The sequence below is a fragment of the Manis pentadactyla genome, chromosome 1 (assembly GCF_030020395.1).
Source record: "Manis pentadactyla isolate mManPen7 chromosome 1, mManPen7.hap1, whole genome shotgun sequence".
In the NCBI taxonomy this organism is placed as follows: Eukaryota; Metazoa; Chordata; class Mammalia; order Pholidota; family Manidae; genus Manis; species Manis pentadactyla.
In genome coordinates this window covers 156,073,211-156,087,775 of record NC_080019.1, presented here as the reverse complement: position 1 = coordinate 156,087,775, position 14,565 = coordinate 156,073,211, and the positions used below count along the sequence as shown (strand labels likewise).

Genomic DNA, 14,565 nt, shown 5'->3' with positions numbered 1-14,565 from the left:
CATCCCAAAGATTTTGAAACATTGTATTTCTACTTTCATTATTCTCTGAGTATTTTTTACTTCTTTTTAATTTCTTTGATAACCCATTGGTTGTTTAGTAGCATTCTGATTAGCCTCCACATGTTTGTGCTTTTCCCATTTTTTTTGTAATTGATGTCCAGTTTCATACTGTTGTGGTTGGAGAAGATACTTTATGTGATTTCAGTCTCCTTAAATTTATTGAGACTTGCTTTGTGGTTTAATACGTGACCCATACTGGAAAATGTTCCATGTACACTTGAAAAGAATGTGTTCTACTGTTTTTGGATATATTTTCTATATATAGCTGTTAACTCCATTTTGTCTAATGTGCTATTCAAATACACTGTTTCCTTATTGATTTTCTGTCTGGATATCTATCCATTTATGTAAGTGGGCTGTTAAAGTCCCCTACTATTATTATATTGCTGTCATCTCTCCCTTTATGTCTGTTAATATTTGATTTATATATTTAGGTGCTTCTCTGTTGGGTACATAGATATTTACAAGTTATACCTTTTTGCTGGATTGTGTCCTTAATAATTATACAATTCCCTTCTTTGTCCCTTACTGCAATTTTTGTTTTAAAGTCTGTTTTGTCTTCTGATAGAAGTATCACCACTCCAGATTTTTTACATTCCTATTTGCATGGAATATCTTTTTCCACCACTTCATTTTTCAAATTCAAAAAACCCTTTCAAATGAAGGGGTAAAAAGTGTGCCTTTAGATTTAAAATGAGTCTCTTATAGGCAGCAAATTGATGGGTCTTTGTTTTTATCCATTCAGCCACCCGATGTCTTTTTTATGCTCCCAAGCAGAAATCTGTGTCCAGGTCCCTCTGAGATATCCCTCCCATTTGCAGGTTGCTGAGCTGGGGGTGGGGTTCCCTCCATTACCATGTCTTCATCTATCCTGCCATTTTTAATGTGCTCTTTCTATCCCTTATTCTACAGAAGTGTTCACTCAGTTCTTGGTTCTTCCTCAAGATGAATTGTGCTGTGTTTAGGTGTAGATTCAGTGTGAAGGTGGGAGGAGGTGAGTTTGAGCTTTCTCTGTGTTGCCATCTTCTCAAAGTCTGCTAACACATTCCCTTTTGATGACCTTGTTTAATTCCATTTCCCCCCCATTATAAATAAGTTACTAAGTAATATCTATTTAAAGATATCCTTGTTCTTTGGTTCAGTAGAGGTGAAATTCTGGATATAAGTGTATGAGCATTTGAAGGCTTTTACTCTATTTAACTAAATAGTCTTCTAGAAAGATTGTATCCATCTGGGAAAACTTCCTGTCTATCATAATCCCAACAATTGGCTACCATGGTTCTTTTTAATTTTTCCCAAATATTACCTTTTCTTTCTCCTCTGCACCTAAAAATAAAAGAGATAAGACCTCAATGATGTTTTACTTTCCTTAATTTAAATTGAAATAAATCAAAGATATCTTCTTAAGCCTTTGGCCAGTTGTATGTCTTCTTTTTTAAATGTCCTTGGTTCTTCCTTACATTCAGGTGTTTACTTTTTCATATGAATTATAAGAGCTGTTAATCTTTTGAAATTAAAGATATCTTTTTTATCTATTAAAGCTGTTACTCTTTTTATTTCTCTCACAAACCCCTTAAATATTTTTCTTATATGATTATTTGGCTATTAATGTTGTTTGATTTTTTTTAATCATATAGAAATTATAAACATTTTAGTCATCATTGCAAGAGTTATTTTCTACTTAGGAAAACTGAGATCTGGCTCATTAGTTAAAAAGAGAAAACCTAATTCAGTAAACAGTTCCAAGAGCTTGAAAAAGCAGAAAGTCAAACAGGGAATCATAAGGTTACTCAGAAAGTACTAATAGTGAGAAGCTCCTACAAGTAGGAGTGGTGCTAACAGAACCCATGATTCTGCCACAGGATGAATTTTCCTGCAGAAGCTGGAATCAATGAGGAGATGCAACTTTTGCTAGAGACATGCTTTTAGCAGAGCAAAATGGCAGTCATGTTATGGTTTCTCTCTCCTACTCTTCACTTTATTATGAATGCCTTGCATTGTACAAATTTAACCAGAAGCCATTTGAAAAGGAGTGAGGAAAGAAGAGTTTGCTGAAGTTATTTGACTGTGAAATAAGCACAGGAAAGGAAGTTGGGTAAGGGACTGAGGGCAAATAGGCAAATGATCAGGAGACTCTCATACTTCAATTATTCTGTTTATGATTTCTAGATTTGGGGTTTTGGCAATAATGTCCTTTCCCTTCTCAAGATTACTTCTATTTTTATTCAGTTTCAATTTTTACATTTTAATTCACATGAAGTATATTTTGATATAAGATGTGAATAGGGATCCAAACTTATTTCTAAATGACTAGTCTAGTTTTCCAAACATCATTATTCCTCTATTGTTTTGAGAGTTCACCTTTGTCATATTTTGTATTTTAAAGTAGTTTGGGTTTATTCTATACTTTTACTTAATTTCATTAAATCCTTACATATTTTGATAATCTACCATATTGCTGTGTTTTTGCTCATTCTACAGTGTGTTCTAAAAGCTCACAGCAAGCATTTATTCTTACAGAATATTTAATAATACTTTGTCTAATTAGGAAAAAATGAAAATGATAGGAATTGGAAATGCTTTAGGTGCTTATCTTAAGTTGATATCCAACTTAAACTCTACTTCCTACTTTTACTTTTTGGATTGACCGCAGGAAATCATATAAAAATTTAAGGACATAGAGAGGGAAATCACCACGTTGATATCTTTCATAGGTTTCATGGTCACTGACCACAGCCCTAGAGAACTATAAGTACTAACTGGAGAAGGGCAGGTGGAACATTGTCAGGAAAAGCCTGATCAGTACTTGGTGAGACTTGCAAGGACATCAAAAACAAGGCATGTCTGAGAAACTGTCACAGCCAAGAGGATCCTAGGGAGACATGGTGACTAAATATATGGGATGTCCTGGATGGCATTCTGGAACAGAAGGAAGATAGGTAAAATTATGGAAATATGAAAAATATGAAAAAAAGGATTTTATAATGTTTCAATATTGCCTCATTAATTGTAACACTGTACCTTACTAATATATTAATAGTATGGGAAAATGGTTGTGTGATATATGAATATGCTCTATATGTCTTTGTAATTTTCCATAATTATAAAGGTATTCTAAATTTAAAAAATTTATTTTTAAAGACTTTGAAGTAAAGCTCATCTTTTCAGAATGAAGCCAGAAAAACATGTGGGGGAAAACCATCACTATTTTCCACCTCCAAATATAAAAATTGATTCTAGCAAAGATTGTCATTGGCTGCTAAAGCCATCGATGAAAAATTAATAGGAAACAGACAATTTGCATCATATCAATGTATTACCCTATAGATAAGATTTTAATTAACAAGGAAACAAGTTATCTGTACCATAGAAAGATCTGATGGACACTGCCTTAACAAGTCATCAAAATTAGTATCATCAGTAACAAAACATACTGATGTTATAGGTCATATGATGCCAAAGGAAAACAGCACATCTATTTTTGCTGAAATGTTTAATTTGAATCTAACTATGAGAGACCATTGCAAATACAGATTGTAGGATATTTTACATGACATCTGACCCAAATATCTGACAATGTAATTGCATGAAATGAAAAAAAAATGTAAGAGGATATTCTTCTAGATTAAAGGAGACCTACTACTAATAATAACTGAAAGAAAATAGTGACCTTTAATTAAATTCTTGATTAAAAAATTGCTTTAGAGGACAATTTTGGGTACTTTGGGAAAAATTTGAATCTAAGTCTCATACTAGGTGATGTTAAGTTGCTCGGGGATGATAATATTATGAATATATAGAAAATGTTTTTGTTCTTTTCAGATGTATGTTGAAATATTTATGCATAAACTTACAATGTTGTCTATATTTATACATACACATGATTTTACCTATATACACATTTGAGATAGATGGGCAAATGTAATAAAATCTCATAATTGTTTAATCTAAGTAAAAAATATAATCCATGGGCAACTGTATAATTCTCCCAACTTTTCCATAAGTTTGAAATTTTTCAAAATATATCTGGGAGTAATGTCATTAATCCACTTCTTTCTTGAATCTCTTCCCTATTTTTGACCTACTTCATAGCATAGTCATGAAAGTTTTCCTCTCCTGCTACTTTTATTTCTTTGTGGTATGGTTTAGTGTCAGGAACATGGAATCTGGAGCTAGATAGTCTGGTTCTGTGGACAATTTATGAAACTTCTGTCTCCTTCATATTTCTAAAGAGAGGTTATAAGAAATTAAAATATAGTAATGAAAATAAAAGACATAAATATGTCCTAAATAGATACTGCTGCAGTTATTTGTAAGCTAAAAGAATGTATGAGTATTAAGTTAAAATAGAGTATAAAGGGAGAGATAAGGCAAGAGATATGAGTATATCAGTTAAAATTTATTCACTTGCAAACAGTCTTTTCCAAACAAGCTTAAACAGTAAGAAAATCTATTTGATTATACAATGAGAGGGATGTTTTATTCCAGTGTCTCTGGGTGTGTTTCTCTGTGATTCCTTCAGCTAGACCCTCCTTTGTATGTGGACTTCATTTACAATCTGGTTTCTCTTTTGTTAGTGAAATGGATATAGATTGGCAGATTTCACATGAACGTGCCACGACATTTAGAGGGAGAAATACTGCCTTATTCATGGACTTCTTTTAAAATAAGGAAATATATTGCTCAGAAATGTCCAGAAATTACTTCTTTTGTTTCATTGGCCTGACATAAGTCACATTTTCTTCCCTGAACAGACTGCTGAGATTTTGTGTTGTTAAGGGTTGGGTGTGGGTGGTTCAGAAATACCTAACAAAAATTGTGATACCTTTATAAAAGGGAAAAGGAATCCTTGGATGCAAGTCTGACAACTGAAAATATCCTCTAAGATAGAGGGTGGGTATATGAGGCACAGAAATCATTTAATTTGGAGCTTATCAACTTCATGGTATATGGAATTCATTAGATTCTTAGAAAGGTTCAACATCGTACTGAGATTTGTATATGTGGGTTATAACTATTAGTATTTACAATATTAACAATTAAAACCAATAAATTAAAATTATTAATTCATTCAAAAATAAGAAAAATAAATCTATTGCATATTCACTCACCTAATATAAAAACATTCAAAAATGTTTATTGAATGGCAAAATGTGTTAGGCATCTTATTTTGTATTAAATCAGTTATGACTAGGTTGATACTCACAGGAAGAAGATAGGACTTCATTTTATTATCCAACAGTTACAATTTGCTATTTTTTTTCTTTAAAATATTGCTTATTTTTGAGTGCTCATCTCCTTTATGAGTATTCTCCAGTTTCAATTCTCATCATCTAATACATGAAGTATTGAAGTTAGTTGAATTTCTTCCAGCCTCATTCCAATCAATTGCCAGATCAGTTTTCTGCAAGACAGAACCATATTACTCTGCTCCAGGAAGACTTCAGTGTCTGATGCCTCTAAGATAAATTCAGATTCCTTAACATTGTGTTTAAGATTCTCAGTAACTTGATCCACTTCCATCCTTACATTCCATACTCACCAACAGCTTTTCAGCTTCCTGAGTATTTACTGTGGTCCACCTCTGTCATGCCCTCATTCTCAGTGCCATACTCATTTCCAAAAGCATTGACTGTTGTTCAAATATATATTTTTGTTTTCATTTTAAAAACCACACTTGACTTCTGATGTTACTTTGTAAGTAAATACCCCCAGGCTACAAGGATCTCCATTTTCTGAACTCTCAGCATCTGGGAAAAGGCAGTGTTGATTCAAATTCTAGCTGATTCCAGATCACCTGGATGAACTTGGGCAAGCTACTCAGTACTTCAAAGCATGAGAATTTTTCTGAGGAAAAGCATGAAAAACAATGCCTAACTAAATGGCAGGTAATATATATGAAAGGACTAGTTTAGAGCCTAGCAAATAGTAGGTTCTTAGTATATTTTTTCTCTCATGTATGCACATATAAGTAATCAATATATATCTTTGCTTAGATATTTAGAATTTTCAGTATTTTATGCTTCATTTATGCTGAAACATCATCTCCAACTTTGTGTTAATTATGTGAATATACCAATAATTTACATTGGAATCAGTACAGGTTGATGGTATTCCTAGTAAAAAGCAAAACAAATAATATCAGAAAAAAAGTCTCTTTCTGTAATTAATATATTCATAAATTGCAGTCTCATATATGATAGACAACTAACAAAACTATATGAAAATATTTACATTTATAGGGACTTCAATAAAACTAGCATAATTTTCAACTATAGATTGATAAGTCACCAGTATACAGCTCATCTATTTCAGAGAACATGAGAGTAAAATTGACTAATGCTACAGATAAAAAATATTCTTGATTATAGAATACATATTCTACATTAGTTAATATTCATATACAATTCAAAGACATGCAAAGAAAATTGAGGCTCTAGTTCAAATATACAGTTTACTTCTGACATGTGCAGTTGTTTAAAAAGAGATTGACTTTTGGGAACTTGGAATGTGCCAGAGTTTATAAATTTTGCTTTGGGAATTCCAGAATTTGCCAGCAGTATTAAATGGAGGCAACCTTTATATATGCTGATTCTATTCTTAATAATTGTTGGATTTGTTGAAAATTATAACTCACTACATTTTAAAGCAATTTCACTCTGACACAGATTGAGACCTCAAGGGTACTTATCCAGTTCTCTTCTGATGTAACCTAGTAGCTTAGATTTTTTAAAAGAATAATTAACATATATGTTATTTTTTAATTTATTTTTTAAGTTAAGGTATCATTGATATACAATATTATGAAGGTTTCATATGAGCAATGTTGTGGTTTCAACATTCACCCACATTATCAAGTCCCCCGCACCCCATTGCAGTCACTGTCCATCAGCATAGTAAGATGCCGTAGAGCCATTACTTGCCTTCTCTGTGCTATACTGCCTTCCTTGTGACCTACCTATATTGTGAGTGCCTAGTAGCTTCGATTTTGAAATACATTTAAACAGAGTATTTCCTTTCTGAACTTTTTTGAGTCATACAGCATGTTATAGTAATTTGATATTTTATGTACAAAGTGGTCAATTTCCACTTTCTCAGTAGTCCATGATTTTTAAAAGCATTTTATCAAATTAAAATCAGTTTTTCACAGGAGATACTTGTTTCAGAATACTATGAAATTTGCTTCAGAATTTTTTTCATAACTTTTATAACTTCCTTGTTTCTGAGACTATAAATAAAAGGGTTTAATAAAGGAATCACTACAGTATAAAAAACAGCAACAGGTATATCTTTATCCTCTTCTTTAACTGTACTTGGTCGAATGTACACGAAGAGAAGAGAACCATAGAATATTGAAACAGAAACAAAGTGGGAGGCACAAGTAGATAAGGCTTTGCCTCTTCCCTCTTTGGATTTCATTTGGAAAATCATGAAAAGGATACAGAGATAAGAGATTACAACTATAGTAATAGAGGTGATTTGAACTGACCCTGCAAAGATAAATATCATCAATTCATTGATATAAGGGTCAGCACAGGAGAGTCTGAATAATGGAAGAGCATCACAAAAGAAGTGATTGATTTGATGAGACCCACAGAAAGTTAACCTAAACAGAAACCCTACATGAATCATGGAATGCAGGTTTCCAGCTATGTAGGCCCCTGTGGTCATCTGAATGCAGAGTTTCTTTGACATCATGGTGTGGTACTGCAGTGGCCTACATATGGCCACGTAGCGGTCATAGGCCATTGCAGCCAGGAGAAAGCAATCTGCAGTTTCAGCAAGGCACAGAAAGTAAAACTGTGCCATGCATTCCTTGAGGGAAATCATTCTGTCCTTAGAAAGGAAGTTCTCTAACATCTTGGGGGTAATGGCACAGGAACAACAGGAATCCATCAGTGCAAGGTTACCCAGAAAGATGTACATTGGCGTGTGAAGACGACTCTCCATGTAAATCAATGCCACCAGGCCAAGATTCCCCACCATGGTGATCAGATAGATGGTAAGGAACACCAGGAACAGAATGGTCTTTAGCTCTGGGTGATCTGTGAATCCTATGAGGATAAATTCAGTTGTTGAGTAGGAGTGGTTATCCTCAGTCATATCCACCTTCTCTGTTGAGACAGAAATAATGGAGATATAAGATTTTAAAGTGTATATAATTTTCCCTTCAAATTTTTATTTTTACAACAACGAGAGGATCTGCTTCTTCAAGCTTCCCCTACTGTCTCTGGGATACAGATACACAAATAATATGTATCTATCATTATTTACCCCCAAGATGCTAGAGAACTTCCTTTCTAAGAACAGAATGATTACCCTCAAGGAATGCATGGTACAGTTTTACTTTCTCTCCCTATAGGGGATGTTCATTTCCCTAACACATCAGTTTTATGACCTCAGTCCTGGCACTCAGTAGTCCCACAAATGACTTGGTAATCTAGGGAGGATGCTTACAGTGGGAAAGGCTTGTCTTTATGAATGTATGTATGAATAATGTACACATTTAGTGTACCTGTATTTATTTCAGTATTGACAAATAATTTCAATGTCTGTTATGTGTTAAAGATGCTAAAAATATATTTAAAGTCAATTTTCCTCATTGATAAGTATATTTTAACTGACCAAAATGTTTTCATATATTCTCCCAGTACAGTAGATGTTTGAAAATCATATACAACAAACATGTTAAGCATCCGCTTTAGAAATTGCATCAAGATCAATAAGGATTAAGAAGAGGGCTATCCTCTTTAAAGAAAAGTTTTAGAAATCTAAGGAAATAAACATCCATGTATTTTCACCTCTGTCATCCCTTTTCCCAGTTTTACATCCTTGTTTTTAAACACTAACCTTCTTCATGCAATTATTTCTGTTGATATTTGCCCAGATATGTCAATCCTCAACTCTTCTTGAGAAGCTTGAATTACATATAATGCTACTTCATAACGTTTTAACTAAATGGTACAACTCCACTGATTTCCATTTTCTGAATCCTTGAGTATATCTTATATACTAAATCTAGCCTAGAGTTGCTTGTCTAATCTAGATGGATTTTTTTTTTGTGAATATGGGTATGCACAATTTTCTTACTAGAACTGTAGATATTTGAAGTTAGTTGTGAGTTTAGTTTTTATAAGAATTGTACAATGTTTTAAAGAAAAAGCAGTAATGATTCCAGTCCTAGCTCCATCCCAGCACCTGGGATGGATGAACTTGTTTTCTGTATCCTGCCAAAGACCCTTAGTGGCCTCTTTGGTTTCTTCAAATTAAGACTGCTAATTTTGAAGAACAGCCTTTGAAGGAAAATATCAGAATTCATCATTAAAAAAAATTGTTTGTATCATTCTTTTATTTGAATTAATCATCTACTTTTTTTTCTGTTTCCTAAAATCATGTAAGATTTTCTGAAGTATATCACAGTAGTTTAAAAGCTAGTAAATAAAAGTAAGCTTGCCTGTATACTTTAGTTTTCTAACAGAAAAAGAGAAAGCTCTTTAAATCTTAATATAAGTTTTGAGACCAAATTTTGTTTTCCTTAAAAGGCTATAATCTATCATTATTTAATGATGCATTAGAACATATTGCCTATAGGGATGTGTGTAACCGCATATAATCTATAGTAAAAATAGCTTTTTTTTTCTTATAATCAATGAATCAAAATTAAGGCACAGGCTGAAAAATTTTGTTTGTTTTTAAATATAAAATATATGCTACTTAATTATTCAACTTTCTTAGAAATAACTTTCCATATATATGCCTAATTATTTAACAGAATTACTCTATGTTCTTACCTGTATATTTTGAATTTCCAACTTGTTAATTGGAATAGGTCAGTGTGAACTGCAGTTGATTCTCATCCTACTTTTCGATAACCTTCAGTTTTGAGAGGAGGTAGAAATATAAGTAAGAAGTTGAAATCTAAGAACACAGAAAAAAAAACTTAATAATTCAGATGAATAAATAGTAATGAATGCTAATATTAAAAAAATTTTTAATTAGAATATTTCCCTTACCTACACTTCACTGAGAAGAGTTTGTTATACTTCATTGTTTGCTTTATAGTATTAGGTCTCCTAGAATTTCAGAATATTGGTCTCTAAAACATTTGGGTTTAAAAGAACAGAACTCTGGGAGACTACTAGTAGGTCAGAAGCAGTAAACATGTTCCTTGCAATGAAAAGTTTAAAGTTTCCATCAAATGCTGAAGGGATTTCCCTGCAATGACATTAGTGTATTTCTGTTGGGAGATGCAGTCCCTAGAACATCTGAAGTATGTGACATTAATTAAGATGACATGTGGGACAGTAAGATTAAGGCAAATGACCATCACTGAAGTCATTAACATGATTTGGTGATCACCTTGCTGCTCCTTAAGTAACTGAATTATTTGTACAATTCTCTTCATCATTCTATGGACAAAATATAAAATGAGCAGAAAAGAGTCTCAGGTTTGTTTGACCTCTTATTTCCACAATTATTATGGCTTATGAGACTAATATGGTTTATGAAAGATGATTGGGATTTTGGGGAGGATACTAAAAGGTGTGATAGTTTAGCCAGGGTCAACAAATTCTTCGCACTCTGAGTTGAATTTGTCTTTCCTCCTGCAAAGCCCTTAACTCAAGCTTTCATACTATTATTTGGTCCCACATAGGACATATTGAGATTGTTCTCCTTTCTATTCATTTCACCCCAGCTGCTTTTATTCCTTTCTATTCATTTCACCCCAGCTGCCTTTATTTTTATTATGCCATTTTCCACCATTTCATTCTAATAATCACCCTCCAATATAGTGTATATTTGTTGGTCCTTTTATAATTTGTTACTCGACGCCCCCCTCAACCCCACAACCTCAAGCCCAGCACAGATACTTAAGAGAGAAGGAATTCCTCTGTTCTGTAAGTCCAGCACCTTGTTCATGTCTGATATTTTATAGTGCTACAAATATTTGTTACAATAATGAAAAAATAAAGATACTTCTCTGCTCAAGAATTCATAATAGTCCCTCATTAGTCTTCAAACCAAGTCCATTTTCCTTATTTTGGTATTCCAGATGCTCCACAGTGTCTCTGTATCTTACCTATCACATTGCTTTCTCCCCGTCATCTCAAGGCACTTGGCCATGTGCATCCCTTTCCAGTTCCTCTGTGCATTTCTTCAGTTAATTTGCTTGTCTTGTTCCCTTTCTTCTCCCTCTCCTTCTATCCCAATCTTAAGTATCCTTCAGGCCAAATATGACCTCCAACAGGACTTTTCTAAGTCATTTAAATCAAATTAATTTTTCCTCTTCCTGATCTATGTGATACTTACTAGCTTTTATAACACACCTGCCACTTTACCAAGTGTGACTTGTATGTCTTCACTGTAAAAGTCTTGACTATCCTTAAGTCACTGATCATGTTATACATCTTTCAGGTTCCTGACTACAAACTGAGTTAGGTCCTCAAAACATGCTGCACTGATTGCTAAAATATCCATTCTGTTAAACTTCATGAAGTCTTTATAATGTAAAAGGGTATTGAAACGATAATGGATCGAGTGGATACAGCTTGTGAACATGATAAAAATGAGAAGTTACTAGATTTTACATATTGCTCCTGACAAGAAGCTCATAATAAAGTGGACAGAAAGACACATTGCTAACTAGCTTGCATTCAGGCTGTAATACAGAAAAGTGTAAATGTGATATATAAAAATATAGTTAAGGAAGTCAATGGTGACCTAGAGGAAGACAGAAAGATTTTTCAATGGGAGTGTCATTTCAGATAAACCTTGCAGGATAAGTAGGATCACAATAAACAAAGTGCATGAGGAAATGAAGCAGCCTGATGGAAGTGCATGATAACAACCAGACAGCACAACCAAATTAATAAATGAGTGAGCTTCAGCCACCCTGAAAGTGTACCAATTTGGCATCTCAACAGCAACATAAAAGCAAGATAACGTGGGTCAATGCATTAAGGAAACTAAGGAAAAAAGCATAAACCAAGGATTTTACACCTAGATAAGCTAGTTTCCAATGAACACATATGCAAAGAATCAAGGATGTAGAATAGTTAGAGGGACATTGTTAGAACATCACAGTTAAAAATGCTGTAGGCAAGATCCACAAGTGGGAAAAATTTAAGAAGGAAAGGAATTTTAATACTCTCACAAAATCTCCCCAAAATATTTTTCAGTGTATTTTTTTTATTAAAGTATAGTTGGCATACAGTATTATATTGCTTTCAAGTATACAACACACTGATTCAACAATTACACCCATTAGTAAATCCTCATGTCAACTAGTGCAGCTAGTATCTGTCAACATAGATAGATATTACAGAACCATTGACTATATTGTCCATGCTGCACTTTCATCCCTGTGACCTATTTATGTTATTATTGAGATTTTTGTACCTCTTTATCCCTCCTTATCCTCAACCCACCCACTCTGACCCCTCCCCTATGGTACCCCCCAGTCTCTTCTAAGTGTCTATGAGACTACTGCTTTTTTGTTCATTTGGTTTTGTTTTTAGCTTCCAGATATAAGTGAAATAATACAATATTTCTCTTTTTCTACCTGGCTTATTTCAAAGTATAATGCTCTCTAGGTCCATCCATGTTGTTGCAAATGGCAGGATTTCTTTCTTTTTTATGGCTGAATAATATTACATTGTGTATATGTATTATATCTTCTTCATCAGTTCATCTATTGTTGGGAACTTTGTTCATTCCCATATTAGGCTATATTGTAAATAATGTGGCAGTAAACACGGTGCACATATCTTTTCAAATCAGAGATTTTGTTATCTTCAGGTAAATTCCTAGAACTTGAATTACTGGGTAGATGGTATTTCTATTTTTAGTTTTTAAGAGGAGCCTCCATACTGCTTTGCAGAGTGGCTGCACCAATTTACATTGCCACTGTCAGTGTAGGAGGGTTCCCTTTTCTCCAAACATCCTTATCAACACTTGTTCTTTCTTGTCTTTTGGATAGTGGTTATTCTAACTGGTTTGAGGTTATATTGTGGTTTCAGTTTACATTTTCCTAGTGATTAGTAATGGTGAGTATCCTTTCAGGTACCTGTTGGCTATCTGTATGTTTTCTTTGGGAAAATGTCTGCTTGGATCCTCTGCCCATTTTTTAATTGGGTTATTTGTTTTTTTGGTGAGAAAGCATACGTGTTGTTTATATATTTTGGATTTTAACCCCTTATCAGATAAATTGTTTATGATTATATTCTCCCATACTATAGGTTGCCCACTTGTTTTGTTGATGGTGTCCTTTGCTGTGCTTTTTAGTTTGGCATAGTCCTACATGTTCCCTTTTTTGCATTAGTTTTCCTTCTGCAGGGAGATGTATACAGAAAAAATAATTACTCATGCTTATGATCAAGAGTTTTGTGCCTATGTTTTCTTTGAAGAGTTGTATGGTTTTATGTCTTATGTCTTATAGTTAGCTCTTTAATGAATTTTAAGTTTACTTTTCTGTATGGAGGTAGACATTAATCCAATTTCATTCTCTTGTATGTAGCTGTGCAGTTTTCCCAACACCATTTATTGAAGAGATTGTCTTTTCCCATTGCATATTCATGGCTCCTTTATCATATATTAATGACTATTTATGCATGGGTTGGTTTATTACTAGTCCCTCTATTCTGTTCCAGTGATCTATTGGTCTGTTCTTGTGCCAATACCATACTATTTTGATTACTGTGTCTTTGTAGTATAGCTGGAAGTCGGGAGCTTAATACTCCCTGCTTTGTTCTTCTTTCTCAAGATTGCTTTGTCTATTTGGGGTCTTTTGTAGTTTCATATGAATTTTAGGAGTATTTTCTCTAGTTCATTGAAAAATCCCATTGGTATTTTGACAGAGATTGCTTTGGTCAAGATGGCCATTTTGTCAATATTAACTGTTCCTACTGTAATCATGGGTTAGATTTCCATTTGTGTCTTCTTTAATTACCTTCATCAGTGTCTTATAGCCCAAAATATTTATTAATTACTTAGATGATGTTAAATATTTGCACAGATTCTTTGATACTCCTCCTTCTAGGAAATAAACTAATGTTCCACTACCCTGGAGTGCAACCTGAAGTTGCTGACTTTTTTTAATGAATGGGGTATGAAAAGGATAAATTAGTTCCCTCATGGTGGAGAAGTCTAGCAGACCCATCTTGATCAGGTAATCAAGGTTAACATCACCAGTGATTAGTCATGTTCATATCATGTATCTCCAATATGATACAATGAGAAGGACTCTTCCCTTCTGTGACTGGCCTTTCTAAAATCCATAACACAAGTATAGTCTGAGCAAACAGACAACCAAAATTTTGGGACATTGTACAAAAAATTTGAGCAGTAGGCGTCAATATTGTCCAGGTCATGAACAATAAGGAAGCTTGAGAAACTATCACAGTTGGGAGGAAAATAAGGAAACAAGAGAACAGGTATCCAGTATTGGATCCTGGAAGAGAAATGAGACATTAGTGGAAATGCTGTTAAAATATAAAGTAAAGCCTA

At 33.6% G+C, this 14,565-nt stretch overlaps 1 protein-coding gene across 1 annotated transcript; it reads right to left on the bottom strand.

Moving 5' to 3' along the window:
- Nucleotides 1-7,146: 7,146 nt before the first annotated feature.
- Nucleotides 7,147-8,677, bottom strand: LOC118927817 (olfactory receptor 5K3-like). Its single transcript, XM_036916435.2, has one exon. The coding sequence runs from the start codon at nucleotides 8,161-8,163 to the stop codon at nucleotides 7,231-7,233; it is 933 nt and encodes a 310-aa protein (XP_036772330.2). The 5' UTR covers nucleotides 8,164-8,677; the 3' UTR covers nucleotides 7,147-7,230.
- Nucleotides 8,678-14,565: the final 5,888 nt, after the last annotated feature.